The sequence below is a fragment of the Amblyomma americanum genome, chromosome 11 (genome assembly GCF_052857255.1).
Source record: "Amblyomma americanum isolate KBUSLIRL-KWMA chromosome 11, ASM5285725v1, whole genome shotgun sequence".
Taxonomy (NCBI): domain Eukaryota; kingdom Metazoa; phylum Arthropoda; class Arachnida; order Ixodida; family Ixodidae; genus Amblyomma; species Amblyomma americanum.
Genome location: NC_135507.1, coordinates 91169008 through 91185338, shown reverse-complemented (window position 1 = coordinate 91185338; position 16331 = coordinate 91169008). Strand labels below are relative to the sequence as shown.

General features: G+C 53.4%; 2 protein-coding genes across 2 annotated transcripts; one reads left to right on the top strand and one right to left on the bottom strand.

The window, feature by feature from the left end:
- Positions 1–10489: 10489 nt before the first annotated feature.
- LOC144109802 (uncharacterized) lies at positions 10490–12862 on the top strand. The gene is made up of 3 exons (XM_077642592.1): positions 10490–10770; positions 10853–11070; positions 12443–12862. Exons 1-3 carry the CDS (start codon positions 10490–10492, stop codon positions 12745–12747), a joined length of 804 nt encoding a protein of 267 aa, XP_077498718.1. The 3' UTR covers positions 12748–12862.
- Positions 12863–13229: 367 nt separating this feature from the next.
- Positions 13230–13976, bottom strand: LOC144109801 (uncharacterized). The gene is made up of 2 exons (XM_077642591.1): positions 13509–13976; positions 13230–13445 (listed from the first exon to the last, which is right to left on the bottom strand). Exons 1-2 carry the CDS (start codon positions 13974–13976, stop codon positions 13230–13232), a joined length of 684 nt encoding a protein of 227 aa, XP_077498717.1.
- Positions 13977–16331: the final 2355 nt, after the last annotated feature.

Here is a 16331-nt window from a genome sequence, read left to right as displayed (position 1 = left end):
GATCCGGGTCGGGGTTGCCTATACGCCTGCCGTCATTTGAACGTGGCCTCAGTACCGAGATTTCTTTCCTCGGCCTGGGTGTCCGGTATGTAACTGCGAGGCCACTGAAGCTGACATTCACCACTTACTGTGCGACTGTCCAGTTCTCAAGCGTACAAGGAGCCGGCACCTGAAGGTATCGGGTCTTTCACCGAGCAAACCTGCTTTCTATACTGCCTAGACGCAGGAACCACACCATCGCTCACTACTGAACTTCATAAAATTAGCTAACCTTTTTTCATTATTTATTCATTACTGCATCCTTCATCGCACCTTTGCCCATTGATGCCCTGAGGCAATAAATCTCGTTTATAAAAAAAAACACCTTTTCATAGCAGTGCGCGAAGTCCGTGTGCAACATTTCAGCAGCCAATAAAGAAACCTGAGTCTCAAAAACATAGATGCGCACTGACTGAAGTTCTTCAATGCAACTGCAGAAGTTTTTCCCCTTAAGAGTGGACCAGTTCGCTCACACGACTACACGTAGCACAGCCCATAAAATTTAAGTGCGTAAAGAGCAGACACGAAAAAACGAGACATACATTGAGATGTAGTTGAAGCACTTTAAACAGCTTAAAAGCCTCTGGAATAAAATTTACTTCATTTTTATTACTGAACTGTTGTCTGCGAACCCGAAAAAGCTTTGCAAAATGTGCTATATCAAAGATTGTGCGATAAATTTGCAAAATCCGCTAAGATATAACGCGTACGTTATCGGTTCTAAAGTACTGGACATTGAAACTAGCACCGCGCTTATCAAGCGTGAAGTATGGTGTCAATGCGCCGCGCAAAAGCGTACTCTTTTATGGCCTTCTTGCCCGCATCCAATTGCTAAACTGGCGTTGTGCAGAAAGAGGTATAGGAAGCCGTTCTGAACGGCTGTGTGTTGAAATGCTTCTAGCTGGAAAGAGCGCATCGGCCGTAATTTGTCAAGGTCTCCCGACACCTGAAGTTGCCACGAACCCGTAAAATTTCTCCTCCTTCGAACGCCTACCGGTAATTGTATCCTCAACACCGTCTTTGTGCATGCTGACCTCAAGGGTCACCCATGCCGTGCTCCCGACTTCCGAGACGCGCTCGCGCAGATTGTGAACTTCCGTGAGATTCTGTGTATTGGCCAGTACCAAATAAGCCATGTTTGGATTGTTACCTGCGAGAGCAGTTCCTCAAAACAAGCTTATTGACAAAGCAGGGTTCCACTTAAAAGGTCTAAAATGTATCCTATTTGACCCGGACACAAAAACGTGAAGCTTAAGCTTCTTTGTCTCCCGCGCTATATGGAGCACCAGAAGATTGTGGAAGCTTTGGAGCCTTTTGGAAGTGTACAAACTATCGAACTTGAGAAGTGACGGTGCCCCGGAATGGAGCACAAGGAACCAGCTAACCGTGAAATCTCGCTCACGCTTAAGGACGGAGTGTCAGCAAGTACAATTCCTCACAGGCTCAACTTTTTTGGGGCACAAGCTTTAGTTGTGATCCAAGGCAGGCCTCCGCTGTGTCTTCGTTGTAACCGTGTGGGTCATGTACGGCGTCAGTGCCGTACGCTTCGATGCACCCAGTGCAGACACTTTGGGCACACAGTAGACAACTGTGTTATCAGTTATGCTGACAGGTTACGCCAAGGCAACTGGGCTCATGAGGATGAACTGGTGTCAGAGCACATTATGGATGTGTCGGATGTTGTGGAAGCGTCGGGTGAACCGAGTCATGAGCTCCATACAGAAGATGGACCAAAGGCTTCTGCACCGAATAACGGCGAGGGTCCGCCTGAAACTACGGACAAGCAGGAATCTCCGTCTCCAGAACCAAACCCACCAGACCAGGGTCTGCCGGGTCTGCTACTTTGAGTCCTGTGCTTGCAGCGCAGGAGCCACCTGTCACCCAACGATCACGAGAGCAGAATACCCCTCCTGTAGAGTCAGTGGAGGCGATTCAGCCAGTGAATGTGCGATATGCCTTCTGTGCCGGCGACGCCCCTTCGTCACCGGAGTACAGCAGTGTGTCGCTTGAAGTGTGAGCCTGTAGTGTGTTCGGTGCCCCGTCGGCTGTCAGCGTGGTTGCGAGCGATGTGATCCACACGGCTTCATGGGCGAAAGCCTTGGCGGTCTCAGAAGAGGCGGTGAACAACAGCGCGCCTTTGAAGCGCCCTTCAGATGATGAGGTATGCGTCGATGGCGATGAGCAGAAGTCACCTGATGTGGTGGCATTGGGAAGGGTGACCTCAGAACGAAGGGCGATGTCTGCCCTACAGGACGCCGATTTGCAGGCCGGCCACCCCAGTACAGGGGATGGCCTTCAATAAGACAAGCGCCAAAAATGGCGAGCGTCACAGCGTTTCAGGTCGCTACCCTTAACATTAGGGGTTTGCGTGATCGTCGAAGGCAACATGAGTTATGGCATCTTTTAAACAAATGGGGTGTGACTGTGGCAGCCATCCAGAAAACCAAGCTGCTGTCGAGCCTTTTTTGTCAGAATTCAATGTTATCGTTAGTCACTCGAGAGGCTTATCAGGATGGGTGCATGCTATTTCTGGCCAACGCACTGGAGATTACTGCCGTGTCGTATAGCACAGATGATGACGAGCGACTTATCTACTATGACCTCGCAATTTCGGGTGTGCAGTGGCCAATTAGTGTTTATGGTTCTGTAAAGCAGAGTGATAGAAGGCTATTTTTCCTGTCACTAGTCGACCATTTGTCCATGGATCGTAAATTTATTCTGGTGGGTGATTTCAATCGTGTTTGAATGGATGAAGACTGAGCAGTGTTAAGTAAGCGACATGACACTAGTGCTGCTTTACTTACTGATTTGGCAAGCGAGCACAACCTTGTGGAATTTTGGCAAGTTATGGGCATAACATTCATTTTACTCATTTTCTGTGCTCCTCTAGTGCTCGCCTTGACAGTATTTACATTTAAGCCGACATGTTACCCCGCGCTTTTGGTTACTGGGTGTGCCCCATATTCTTCAGTGATCACAGCATGGTGCCTCTTCAGACAGGGAGGTACAGTCGGCGCATACTCCAACCTCGATGGGAGCTGTGGAAGCTGAATAGCTGGCTGCTCTCAGATCAAATCTTCAAACGTGCTGTATCTACTTGCTTGAAGGACACGTGGCCACGCGGCGATTTCTCAGTTTTGCAAAAACGAAACTTATTTAAACAAGAAACAAAAACATTGCTATTGAAGCGTCAGCAAGAATCGCGTTCTTGGAGTGACATCACCTTTTAGAGTTCGGCCTACTTCGGTTGAGCTACATGAGTTAGAAAAGATCAGACCAGGCGACTATGTAGACGATATCACTGCCGTAAAACAAAGCTTCAGCACTTTGATACCGAAAGATACAAATTGGCCTTGATAAGACCTAGGACCCGTAGGTTTCTTGATGAGCAACCATCTCGTCGCGCCCTGAGTGAAGAAAGGCAGACTGCTCTTGCTAAAAAATATTGGAAATTCAGTATGGTCGTTGCACATACAGCGATGGTCCTGGTATTATTCAGGCGATCTTTGACTATTATCGGAAGCTGTTTTGTGGTCGTGCGTCCACAAATGTGACATATTACAGTCACTTATTCGAAGCCTTGCCCCGACTTGACGAGTAGTGTGATGTAGTGGAGGGGCCCGTTACTTTCGACGAAATTAAATCTTCCATTCATGATCTGACGGCGCAAAAATCTCCTGTGCCAGATGGCATTACTGGCGAGTTCTATAAAACATTTTCCACTTGCCTAGCGCCTGTCTTGATCGAGGTTTACCGGGCTTCTGACAATGTTGGTTTTTTGCTCCCCCCCCCACTTTCTATTCAGGACATACTATATTAATTCCAAAAAGCACAGATACAAATCGGTTGAAAACAGCTGAGGGATATCGTCCAATTTGCCCTTGGTAATGTAGATCACAAAATTTTTGCAAGCAGCAGGCAAGGGCGCGTAGGAGCCGTAGGGGGTGGGCCTTGTGTCAATTGCTCATACTCGAGCAGCGTCGCGGGTGCGAGCGCATACGCTGCAGCAGCGAGCCGCCGTCCGGCGCGCGGTGAAGCTGGTCGATGTGATTCAGTGCCCTGCGCGCTGCTTGGACCTCAAGTGGCCACGCGCCTGCCCCGGCCAACGTTGCGGCGCACTGCGAGTTTTTGGGCAGACCTTGGCACACGCCCAGAGACTTGCGGTGCTGGAGCTCGAGTTTCTTCCAGCACGGCTTGCGAACCGTGACGAGCGGCAGCGCATAGAGCACCACCCCGAAAGCTGCGGCATTGTATAGCCGCAGCGCGGCTTGCTGGGAGATGCCCAGGCCTCGAGCGGTGAGCTTGTGCACGGCGGCGGTGATCCTCTTCATCTGCAGACAGGCCTTGGTCGCCGCGGCGCGGAAGGAAAGGCGCCAGTCGATGGCCAGGCCAAATTACCGCACCGATTTACACCAAGGAATCGGAGTCCCGTCAAGTGACAGTGGGGCAAAGTGCGCACGCGACCGCGAAACCCAATCCATGGCCACCGATTTGTCCGCGCTCAGCGACAGACCAAGGCCGCGCAAGCTGGCATCGATTGCGGTCAGGGCTCCCAGAAGGCACCCCCGCACGCGGAACGCCTCGCCCGGTGTTCCTCGGCACCACAGCGCTATGTCGTCTGCATATATGGACATGTACACACGTTGTCGGCCGCTCGTGGGAAGGGAGGCAGGCGCCACTAACATGGCCACAATAAACAGAAAAGGTGATAGGAGAGAGCCCTGCGGCACGCCCATGTCCACCGGGCGAGACTTGGAGAGCTTACCCCCAACTCTTACGCGCATGGTGCTCCCGCTCAGGAAGCCATGAACGTATCGCAAAAGGCGCCCGCTCACACCGGCCCCCTCAAGCACCGCGAGAATTGGTGCGCGGTGAACGTTGTCAAAAGCGCCCGAGACGTCCAGTAGTAGCAGGAGCGCAACCTGGCCTGCCGCCCTGGCATGCTCCAGCGCTGTAACATCGTCCGATATAGAATCAGCCGTGCACCGCATCCCATGGAAACCCGTCTGCCGCTCGTCAAACAAATCAGCCTCCGCAGCCCGCTCGTTCAGACCCTGCAACGCCATATGCTCCATGAGCTTACCTGCCGCCGATGTTAATGCCACTGGCCGGTATCCGCTCAGCTATAAGTAGGTGGGCGCCCTGCCTTTCAGATGCGACAAACGACCGCGGTTCACAAATCTTCCGGTAGGTCCCCGCGTACCCACACCAGGTTGATCTGCTGCAGGAGGATCTGTCATTGCTGCGCATTGAGGTTTCGCAGCATCTGGTATGTCACCCCGTCCGATCCGGGCGCCGAACGGCGACGGCAGCGCTGCAGCGCATTGTTCAGTTCCGTGGCGGTGAACGGCGCATCACATGGACCTTCCGAGGCGACGGGCGAGGGACTGGCGTCGCTTCTGGGGCTCCCAGGAGCAGCTATGTTAGCTGCGTTTTCGGGGCTGGGCGGCGCGAACCGATCGGCGAACCGCTCTGCTAACTCTTCAAAGCTGAACCCGCTGGAGATTGCGAGGGCGACCAGCGGTTGACGGTTTGCCTGTTGTTCGGTGATACGCCGCAGGGTGTCAAACAGCCTCCGCGAGCTGACATCTTCCTCCATCCTTTGGCATAGTGAAGCCCACTGCCGGCGGTACAGCTTGGCGTGGCGGCGTGCTGCCGCGTTCAAGCGGTTGTCAACAGTCCAGTCGGCGGCTCTCTCAGTCCCTCGCGTCCGTCGCTCTGCGCGATCTCTCTTCTCGCGCAGATTTAGCAGCTTCATATCAGGTGTGGCCTGCCCTGCCCTTACCTGTGCTCGTTGGGTGGCTGCGAGAGCGCTTCGGAATAGACTTGAAAAGAGAGAAAGAAAAACTTTATTTGGTCCATTAAGGGTTTAGCGTTCGGTCTTTCAAAGCAGGGTTGGGCCCCTAGTCTAGGGCTCCACTGAGTCGCGCTGCTTCGCTTTCGTGCTGCCCATTGCCCTTAGGGCGGCGAGATAGCAGCTCGTGAGCAGGCTCTCCCACTGCTCCGCACTCGGGGCTTTGTGTTCGTGGAACGTGTAGTTTCGCTTACACTCCCAGGTTATATCGTAAAGCGTGCGGATTGCCCCGCACCACGGGCATGTTCCTATACTGTGTAGGATACATCTTGCTAAGCATATGTAGGTACATGAAAAGAAATCTGCTCCAGTGGCCGCCGCCTCGTCGACCGCCCGCCTAAACGCACTCCAGTTTTTAATGGTGTGGGCACGTTTGGGGCGAGCCTCCAACGCAGTCGGTTCGATTAGGATGGAGGAAAGAACCGAGCCCCAGACACATGGTGACCGGCGCCATGTCGCCTCGATGCCTCTGGATGCGAAGGCAACGTCGATGCAGGAGCCGGTTGTTCCGCGTCGCCGAAAGGTGGGCTCGGCGGTGTTCAAGGGGGTGAGTCCCAGCTCCGTTGCTGCGTCGTGCAGGTCGTCTCCACGCGCGGAGTGGCGCGCACTGCTCCACGCACTATGGTCGGCGTTAAAATAACCGCAGATGATTTGGCGCGGGGCACAGCACGAAGACGCAGCACGAAAACACAGTGCGTTCCACGCGACAGCTGGACGCACATAAACACTGGCCACCGACTTGTCAACACCACCGACGCGCACTGTCACCACCACGTACTCTTGGGCGTCAGACGTCGCCAGATGTGTGCTAGACGTCCTGCCGCACGTATATCGCGCATCTTGATTTCCCGGGGCGATGAGATGTGTCACAACAAGGCACTGCGGCACGGGTGGATTCCTCGCACGTGGTGGCTGAGTGGTAGCCAATGTAGCCAGGTAGCGGCATCTGTGGCTCCCCGTCATGCGAACGTACGTACGTCTCCTGCAGCGCGATAACTTCCGGCGAATCCTGTGCGAGGCGAACTCGCATTTCGGCGTGCCACGCCGCAAGTGAGCGCACGTTCCACTGCAGGATGGATGGTATGCGGGAGGGAGTCCGGCGGCTAGCCATCATGCTGGCTTATCTGTGCGGGAGTACCCCCTGCTTCTAAGCATGCCCGATGTCCATCGCTGCCCTCCGGGAAAAATGCGCTAAGTCGCCGAACGACAGCTTTAGGCGCGCGATCTCCGCGTCCCGTTCGTCAGGGGGCTGGCCATGAGAAGCGGCCGCAGGCTCGGGCCGCTCTGCACGGGACGCCGGGCAACCGGATCACTGCTGCCGCTGCCGGAGCGGCTGTTGCTTCGGTTGATGATGCTGGGGGTGCTCCCCTGACGGCCTGCATATAAGAAAACGCACGCGACGCCTTCTGATGTTGTTGGGCTGGGGCCGCTGTTTCAGCCTGGACGACGGCTCGGACTACCCGCCTGGACATCTGTGCCATGGATGTGGCCATTAAAGTGGCCGCGTGACGCTCTCGCTGCCAGTGCGGGCACGCTGGGTCAATGGCTACGTGCCGCCCCCCGCAGTTATTGCAGCGGGGCTTGCTCGCGCAGGTACCAGGCTCGTGCGGCCCGCCGCAGCGCGTGCATCGGGCAGGAGCACGACACACCTCAGTGGCGTGCCCCAGGCTGGCGCACTTGGCACACTGGAGCGGCCGGCGACGGCAGGGCGGACCGCGAGCCTGCGCTTGAATATGGTGATGAACGCCGGTGGTGTCGGCGCTGCAAAACGGAGAGCGAGTGTGCAGCCCGACAGAGACGCCGATACCATCGGCACCGTTGACTCCGCCTCCAATAGCAGCTCCTCCGGCGTCCTGCGCCCGTCCACACTGAAGACCAAGCCGGAGCTTTGGTTCCGAGGAGGAAGCTGCTTCGCGCAGACCGGCACGCCGCGGATGACGGCTGTGGCTAGCAGGAGAGCATCGCTGCTCCCCGCGTCCACAGCCACCACATTCCGCCGCATGTTTACCCGGACGGCGAGGCCGCCCGGACGGGATCCGATCTCCTCGGCCAACTCCCAGCCCTGTTCTCTGGTGAAGGCGGTGCCCCGGTTTGCCGGCCGAAACAGCACCGTCCCCACCAGGCTGGACGGGACCGCCACGGCAGCCGCGACTCGCTCCAGGGCATCTCTCCGACGCCGGTGCGCCTTGGTAGTGATGGTGCCCAATGAAACCAGGCTGGCCCCAGCATCATCAGCGTTCCCGCTGCCTGTGGCGTAGTGTTGCAACGCGCCGTGGAGTTGGGCACGCTCGCTGCCAGCAGACGAGGCCCCAGCCGCAGCCTGGCCTCGTGCGGCGGGATTTGGCGAGGTCGCACCCGGTTTTTTCTGGACGCCGTCGCCCCAGGAGCAACAACAGCAGCGTCAGCAGCAGGCTGGAGGTAGGCTCCATGGAGTTCGTGCTGGGCAGGCCCTGCTCCTTCGTGTGTGAAGAGAGAGGGAACAGTGACGATGGGGGGGGGGAGGCATTGAGCTTCCCACTTGGCCACCGCAATGTCCCAGATGGTTTCCGTGTCCCTCTCCTCCGCGGACCCCGTTGGTCGTCGCAGACTTTTCCATCGGTGTACACATGTTCTCCTCGGCTACAGGTGTCTGCGATGAGCCCGCAGCAGCAGCATCAGGGGGAGAGGGCGTCACAGCCGGTTCCCCAGGAGTAGCAATGGCGGCAGAAAGCGCAGGGGTGGCCAGAAATGGCGGAGAGGGAGTCGCCATGGAGTCCTGCGTCTGGTGAGCAAGCGCCATGGCGTCCCTCAAGGCTCGAACGCATGGGTCCGCCGGCGACACGCCCAATGTCCCGATGACGGACTCCGAGGTTCTCCGAGGTGGTGATGAGCGCCGCCGTCAGGCACCTCACCGTGTCCCGCAGATCAGCGATCTCGACCTGCATTCGGCGAATGGTGCTGGACGACCTTGCTATGGATGGCGTTCTTCTCCGTGATCGTGAGCGCGAGCGGCCTGCCTTGGGTTGCTCATTGTCACCGCCAAACGCAGGCCGTCGCTCGTGCACGGTGTCTGTTGCCTCGATGGGGAGACCCCGCAGCGCCGCGAAGCCTTGGTCCCAGCGTCCGAAGGAGCGGAGAGCTAAAAAACACGTCCGCCCGCTTCGAGCGCCCGCCGAAGAATCGTCGTTGGACGCCTGAACCGCGCTGTTAAGGAACGGATAGAGGGTAGTGAAAGAAGAAAGGAAGAAAGGTGCCGTAGTGGAGGTCTCCGGAATAATTTCGACCACCTGGTGATCTTTAACGTGCACTGACATCGCACAGCACACGGGCGCCTGAGCGTTTGTCCTCTATAAAAACGCAGCCACCGAGGTCCGGTTCGAACCCGCGAACCCGGGCGTGAGTAATAATATAATTAGTATTAGGGGGAAGGAAATGGCGCAGTATCTGTCTCATATATCGTTGAACACGTAACGATAAGGGGAAAAGTGGTTTTGAGCACGTAAAATCACAGAGAAAAAAAATTAGTTGTGGTTGAGCATAGTTAGAGAGCGAAAGCTGGGGTGTATCAGGTAAGTAGACGCGGCTTGCCCTCTAAGGTTTAGTGAGTTCCGCACACTGGATAGGCAACACGCCCACCCTGCCAGGTCTTGGTTAAATTAATGGTTGATCGCGAGAGATTGGCCATATTAATCGTTGGTTTTTGGGGAAAGGAAATGGTGCAGCATCTGTCTCATATATCAGCGGACACCTGAACCGTGCCGTAAGGGAAGGCATAAAGGAGGGAGTGAAAGAAGAAAGAGGTGCTGTAGTGGAGGGCTCCGGAATAATTTCGGCCACCTGAGTATCTTTAGAGTGCTCTGACATCGCACAGCACACGGGCGTCTGAGCGTCTTGCCTCCATAAAAACGCAGCCACCACGGTCGGGTTCGAACCCGGGAAACCGGGAGGTTCGTCGCCGAATGAACGCTGCGTACTATTGCTCCAGTGGCGCGTGTCTGCCACAACGTTGTGAGCGCTGATGCATGCAGCCCACATCTCTCTACCCATCGCCACTTCAAAGCGCGATTGAGGCGTCCACTGCCCCAGGGAGCCAGTTATGCGCATTTCTCTCAGAGAGTTTTAGTTGGGCGGGTTTACGGCCAGCGGAGCGGAGCGGGCCAGCGGGGACGCCACGCGCATGCGCACAACGCTGAGGAAGCGAGCGGGTTTACTCAGCGGCGCTTACGTCCGCTGGGTGGCCTTTCCCAGCGGAGCGTACGCGTCGCGTGAGCGTCTCCCAGCGCGCGCGGGCGTGTATGGGTAATTCAACATGGCGGCCTGCTATACAGACGCATCGCCGACTGCGCCGACCGCGGCGCAGGCCCGTTTTCAAGCGAAGAAGTCACGTAAGTGCTACACCGCGCAGGAAGACCTCTAAGAAAGAGCTTTAGTTGGGCGGGTTTACGGCCAGCGGAGCGGAGCGGGCCAGCGGGGACGCCACTGCGCATGCGCACAACGCTGAGGAAGCGAGCGGGTTTACGCAGCGGCGCTTACGTCCGCTGGGCGGCCTTTCCCAGCGGAGCGTACGCGTCGCGTGAGCGTCTCCCAGCGCGCGCGGGCGTGTATGGGTAATTCAACATGGCAGCCTGCTACACAGACGCATCGCCGACTGCGCCGACCGCGGCGCAGGCCCGTATGCAAGCGAAGAAGTCGCGTAAGTGCTACACCGCGCAGGAAGACCTCTGTCTGCTACGCGAAGTTGCAGCGACGAGGCCATTTGGTGATGACATCAAGTGGATGACTGTAATCGCAAATGTAAAGCAAGCGATAAGCCGCGAGCTTACACTACGCGGTGTGAAAGACCGGATCGATCTCCTCATAGGATATTGGAGGCAACAAGACGCAAGAAACCTGAAGAAGTGAGTTTTGTTGTTTTTTACAGGAAAAACGGTCATGCGCTCTGGTGCACTTGTTTTTGTGACGTGCATGTTGTGCATTCAGGTCGGGGACTGAGGAGCAGTACTCCGAGAAGGAACAGATTCTGCAGGACCTGTCGGATTACGCCCGGGCTATAAACTATGAGCCCCGGATAATTCCCCGAAGTGGCGGCAGCGTACTTAGCAGGAAGCGACAAGCAACTACTGACCGCACTACCTCCGTGAAGAGGTCCGTAATGGACACACGGGCAGGTAGCACAACCCTGGTGCAGGCAGCGGAAGGTGACTGCAGCGCTTCTGTCGCGCCGCCTTCTCAGTGTTGCATGCTTGGAGAGATAGCTGGTAAGTCTTGTCACGCGCACGTCCAGTTTCGCACGTTTCGGCTTATGATTTTCGCCGGCTGAAATTTAAAAGCGCATGGAAAACGCGAAAGTTGTGGGTCTTAATCAGGAATATGTCTTTGTACAAATGAAACACTGGACTTCAAGGGCTTCGTCTGTGTCGCATGCATGTTCATACAGCCGAAAAAACGCATTGAGGTGTGTGGGCAGTCTTTGTAAGCCCTACTTCCAAGACGGCTAGCCTCAGTGTTTAACTTGTATTCATGTGGGGTTAAGAAATTGTAATTATGGTTCTGTAATTATTAAGTGGGCTCACTTATTACTCGGCTGCTGAGGCTTGGAAGAATTAATAGGCGAGCTAGAGTGTACGAGTGTGCTTATTTTAATGGGATCGAGTCGCAGGAAAAAATGCTGTCAGGATGACTGCTATCATTTTGCCTCTCCTTTTTCTTGCACATTAGAGCCAGAATCTCCTGCTGCTCCGCTCCTTTTAAGCACGATTGGGCAAAATCCTCCGGATACGCCACCTCCTGCTGATACTGCTGCTTATGGAGAGGCCGAGCAGCCAGAGGCAGATGGACGAGAAGGTTCGCCCTGAACAGGTGGCCTTCAGCAGCAGCACCATGACCCCGCAGGGCAATCCCACCAGCAGACAAGTGGATCAGCCAGAGGGCCGCACCAGTCTTCAGCTGGGCGACAGCTTCTGCCTGTCACTACAGGCAAGACATGAAGGAATATTTTTCCACTGCGTGTACAGTCGGTGACAAAAATCTCTGGACGGCTCGGATAGAAATTTATGAACATAGCTGCCGTCTATGTTAGCAATCGTATCATTCCGCTACCAGAGTACAAAATGCGAGTTTGTCTTTGCCTTGCACAAGTGTGGTCTTGATGTAGCGGCTAGTAAGGGAGAAATTGGCGTTTGTCGTTCACACATTCTGGCGACTTTCGTTCCCGACTGTGCATGGCAGAATGACGTATATAGAAATGACGTCGTTATTACGGTTTCTGCAGTTAGCACACAGGATACACTAGAAGTGAAACTCTGTTGACTGAAATCATAATGAAAATGTCACACAAGCAGAAACACAGGAATTGTAATATTTTTACTGTTCTTGCTACACAATTTTTTTCCATTTTATGCATGTTCATATTGTAATACACATTGCATACAAACAAGCTGAGCTCAGCTGCACTTGTAGCATGCCAACTCATTATGGCTGGTCGAAAAACACTATGGCAGCTGTTTTGCTCCAGTGGATGCACTTCCTTGAAATAAAGATCGAACTAACCCTGTCTGCCTGTCTTTGCAGGAATCCGAGGACTACAGAACTTAGGACTTCAGCTGCTCACAATGCGCGAGGCTAATGAGTACGAACTACGCCAGAGGGAGATTCAAAATAAAAAAGAAAAGATTGCTATTGAAAAACAAAAAGCGGACAATGAAACACGGCGCATCGCTCTAGAGGAGCGGAAATTGGAGCTCGAAGAGCGCAAGCACCAGTTGGAAGTTTCCCGGCATGAAAGAGACAATGAGAAACTGCTTGACAGCATACAGAAAATGTTCAATGCACAACGCAATGAAATGCTTGAATTTTTGAATGGAAATCATACTTAAAATGAATGTCATGAATAAAGCCACCATTTCTGCAACTGTGTGTTACTACAGAGAGGTGAGGTAAGTCTCAAGTTCTGGTGGATCAACGCCAAAGTAGTGCGATACCTGGGCACCATACAAGCAGGTATGACAGTTCGCGAAAAGTGCACTCGCTTTAAATATGCGTGGCAAGTTCTGGAGGCGCAGCTTTTGGTTTTTTTAAAGTCGAAAAAGGCGAACAGTCCCACAATTTTGCCAAACCCCCACACCACAGCCTGCCTCACACCACTCATTGCCTTGTTGAATTCGCATTGCTCCGGAGTCAGGGACACACCGCCATAGGGCTTCTTCAGCAGAAGTGGTCGCAGTGGATAAGCAGGGTCTCCATAAATGCAATAACTCTGGCTGAACAAGCTTTTCTAGCTTTGAGTAGACCTTGCTGATCCCGAAGTTACCTGAAAGAGTAAAAATGTACATTAAGATGTAACGGGGCTGCTCGTTATTTACTCACCAGCATCGTGTTTGCTGCCGGGATAGGACCCATCCAACTGGCAAATGATCCCGTTAGGGCACATTATCGATTGGTACTTCAAAGCATGGAAGCGCTTGTGGCCACTAAAATAAAGTTTTTGATCTCTTGATGGCCGGCATATCGCCCGTGCGGTGCCGTCGATGAACGCCCAGCAATTAGTCAGAGGGGCACGTTTAGCATGAATGGCCTGAAGAATGAGCAAATGTGTTAGAAATGTCGACACACGAAATATTTTGTATTTGCGACTTACCTGCGAGAATTTCTCAAGCGTGTTCAGGTTCAGCCACTTGTGATTATTGAAGTCGTCCAGCAAGTGGAAGAAGCACTCGTCGACGTGCCGGAGAACTTCGTTTGTCAGGGACGATAGCGCTGAGCTGTGCCGCCCGAAAAGGTCCTCGAGGTCGCACAGGCGGTTCGGATAAGCCAGCCGTCGAAGGGTTATACACAGAGCCTCGTCCCCAGGAACTGACACTTTCTGCAGAGTTACCACCATTTCGGGAATGCGCAAAGCTGACTGCAGTTTGCGTAAATCGTCCTTTTCGAAACTAAAATACATCCTGAAGACGCCACTGTCCATAGCATCAATGTTGATAAGTCCACGAACTGACAGCGGGTCACGCCGTGTTTCACCAAACACCTCTAGGCACAGCAGATCTTCAATCTCGGACCATTTTAGTCGAGAAAGAAGCAGCGGGTCCTGCAGTATGCTCTTCAGCATCGTGCAAGCAGCTGTAGCTGTAAGCAGCAACAACCCGGAGAAACAAAAAAAGCAGCTTCTTTGGTGGCTGCGGCTTGACTGCACTGTTTCAGTGCTCAACACTTTTTCTAACATCAACACTATTATAAAGCAATGTTGCAAGTGTGATTCATATTCTTATCACGCTAACTCCAATTTTGCCCACTAGACGGGGCAACGGAGCGCTCCGCTATCACGCTTACTCCACTTTTGACCACTAGATGGGGCAGCAGAACGCTCCGCTAGAGCCGCTGAGGGTTCCGCCGTGCTAAAACTCTTTTCTTGCGCGACGTATCCACTGGTGTATACGCTGGCCCGCTCAGCTCCGCTGGCCGTAAACCAGCCTGGTGGAGCCTGGTGGAGTGCCTCAATCGCGGTTTCCCCGACGCTAATGCAGCCTTCTCGGTGGACATTGTGGACTTGTTTTATTCGGTGCCCCATGACGAACTTTTTATTGCTGTGCGCGAATTCATTGAAAGATCTGGGACAATTTCCTTCCAGAATAAGTGTGGCATCAATTTCGAATCCTTCCTCGAACTTTTAAACGTGTACTTGAATTCTACGATAGCACAGCATGAAGATGAGTATGTTTTTTTAGCAAAATTTGACTTGATGCTACAAAGATCTCTAAACGACACACGTGTTGTAAGGGTTTTTAGATATGTTGACGATTTTTTATTAATTTTGAACTTAACCGAAAATGACCAGTTTACCCTTGTGGCAGACCAGATTTTAAATATTTTTAGCACTTGTTCTAAGAACTTGGTTCTTACGCATGAGATTCCTTCTGACAAGACCATTAGGTTCCTGGATTTAGAATTGACTTTTTACCCAATCAACACGTGTGCTGGAAATATGCGCCCAGGTCTAAGAAGGCACTGTTGCCGTATGATTCGGCCCATTCTAAGTTAGTGAAGCGCAGCATTGCAAACTTATGTTTTTTGAATGCCTTAAAGAAGAGTTGCCCTCATGTGATGCAGCAAAGTCTGGCGGAGCAGGTTGAACGGCTACAATGTTCTCGGTTTCCTCCCTCGGTTTTGCTGGCGGTGGCGGAATCCTCGGGGAAAAAACTGAAGTTATCTTCAAAGGATGCCAGGCCAGTAGAAGTGCCAACAAGGAAGTTGGAAGTCATGCCTTACTTCCACAAGACTTCACATGGTCTGAAAAAAGTGGCTCAGAAGTTTGGTGTCACTATGACATTTTCTGCTCCTTGCAAACTGTCCGGTTTGTGCGCCCAAACCTTTGCAGACATGCGCAGAACTGGTGTTTGCAACACGAAACACCAGACTATGTTCACCACATGCGCAGTGGGCGTGGTGTATTCAATCCCATTGTCATGCGGGAAAATCTACATAGGCCAAACTGGAGCATGCTTGAATGACCGCCTGAGGCAACATCGCACAACTTTGGGCACAGGCAGCAATCTAGCCTTACATGTAAAGGACTGCAAATGTTCTCCTAGGTTTCACATTGCCAGCATTATCGGGAGGGGAAATCTAAACGTGAGCGTGAGCTATTGGAGGCATTCATGATCAGAAAGAATAAGCAGAAATGCGTCAGTGAGCCGTCTGTGATTATCACTGAAAAGGAGTACAAGTTTTTATCGTTATAGTAGGCATGTCATCATGTGGTGCGCGAAGTGTGTTGTCTGTAGGGTGAGTGCGCAGGCAGGAAATTCTTTTAAAATGAGCGATTCTTAATCGCAATAAATCAGTTGTAAGTCCAGCGTTGTGGTGTGTGCCTCCTTTGTTCTTGTCTTCCGTCTATTTTCGCTGGTTCCTTTTCTATGCATTATGAACCAACTAGCCCAGCAGTTTGCACTCCTGTAAAATTTATTCTTCGGCAGATCTGCAAACAGACAGAAAAAATTCTCTTGCGAACATCTACTCTCGAGGCCCGAACTTGCAACCGAACACATACATGTGAGCAAGCAGAGGCAGAAGTCTACTCACGATCTGTGTGCTTAGGGCGAAGCATTCCTTCCGGCTCCAGAAGGCTGCCCTGTGGACAGCACTACCTCGCGGCACCTTGATGGCAACGCGTGAGGCATCCACACACCCGACGACGCCGGTTATACTGCCGCTACGAAGGTGGCCCTCCTTTGCCGCCACATTCTGCTCAGGGCTCGCGAGGACTGAACCCAGCCCTTCCACGCGTCAACTTTGCAATTTGCCTGCGCCACCCACCACACGCATTTTCTCACTTTGGCTCTGTGATGCCGACGTGCGCCTCGTTACCAACGGCAGCTTGAAAGCCGCCGGTAGCAAAGAAACGCAACGCACACAGAAGCTGCCGCCGCACCAACAGCGCGCTCGCATGCAAACCTCCAAGTTCATC

Bases quoted from the DNA above. Each gene is read 5' to 3' on its own strand.
- LOC144109802 (XM_077642592.1), top strand. From the start codon at position 10,490: ATGGCAGCCTGCTACACAGACGCATCGCCGACTGCGCCGACCGCGGCG. The intron at 10,771-10,852 runs GTGAGTTTTGTT...TTGTGCATTCAG, and splicing joins GACGCAAGAAACCTGAAGAA to GTCGGGGACTGAGGAGCAGT. The intron at 11,071-12,442 runs GTGACTGCAGCG...CTGTCTTTGCAG, and splicing joins CCTGGTGCAGGCAGCGGAAG to GAATCCGAGGACTACAGAAC.
- LOC144109801 (XM_077642591.1), bottom strand. From the start codon at position 13,976: ATGCTGAAGAGCATACTGCAGGACCCGCTGCTTCTTTCTCGACTAAAA. The intron at 13,446-13,508 runs GTAAGTCGCAAA...CTCATTCTTCAG, and splicing joins CGCTTGAGAAATTCTCGCAG to GCCATTCATGCTAAACGTGC.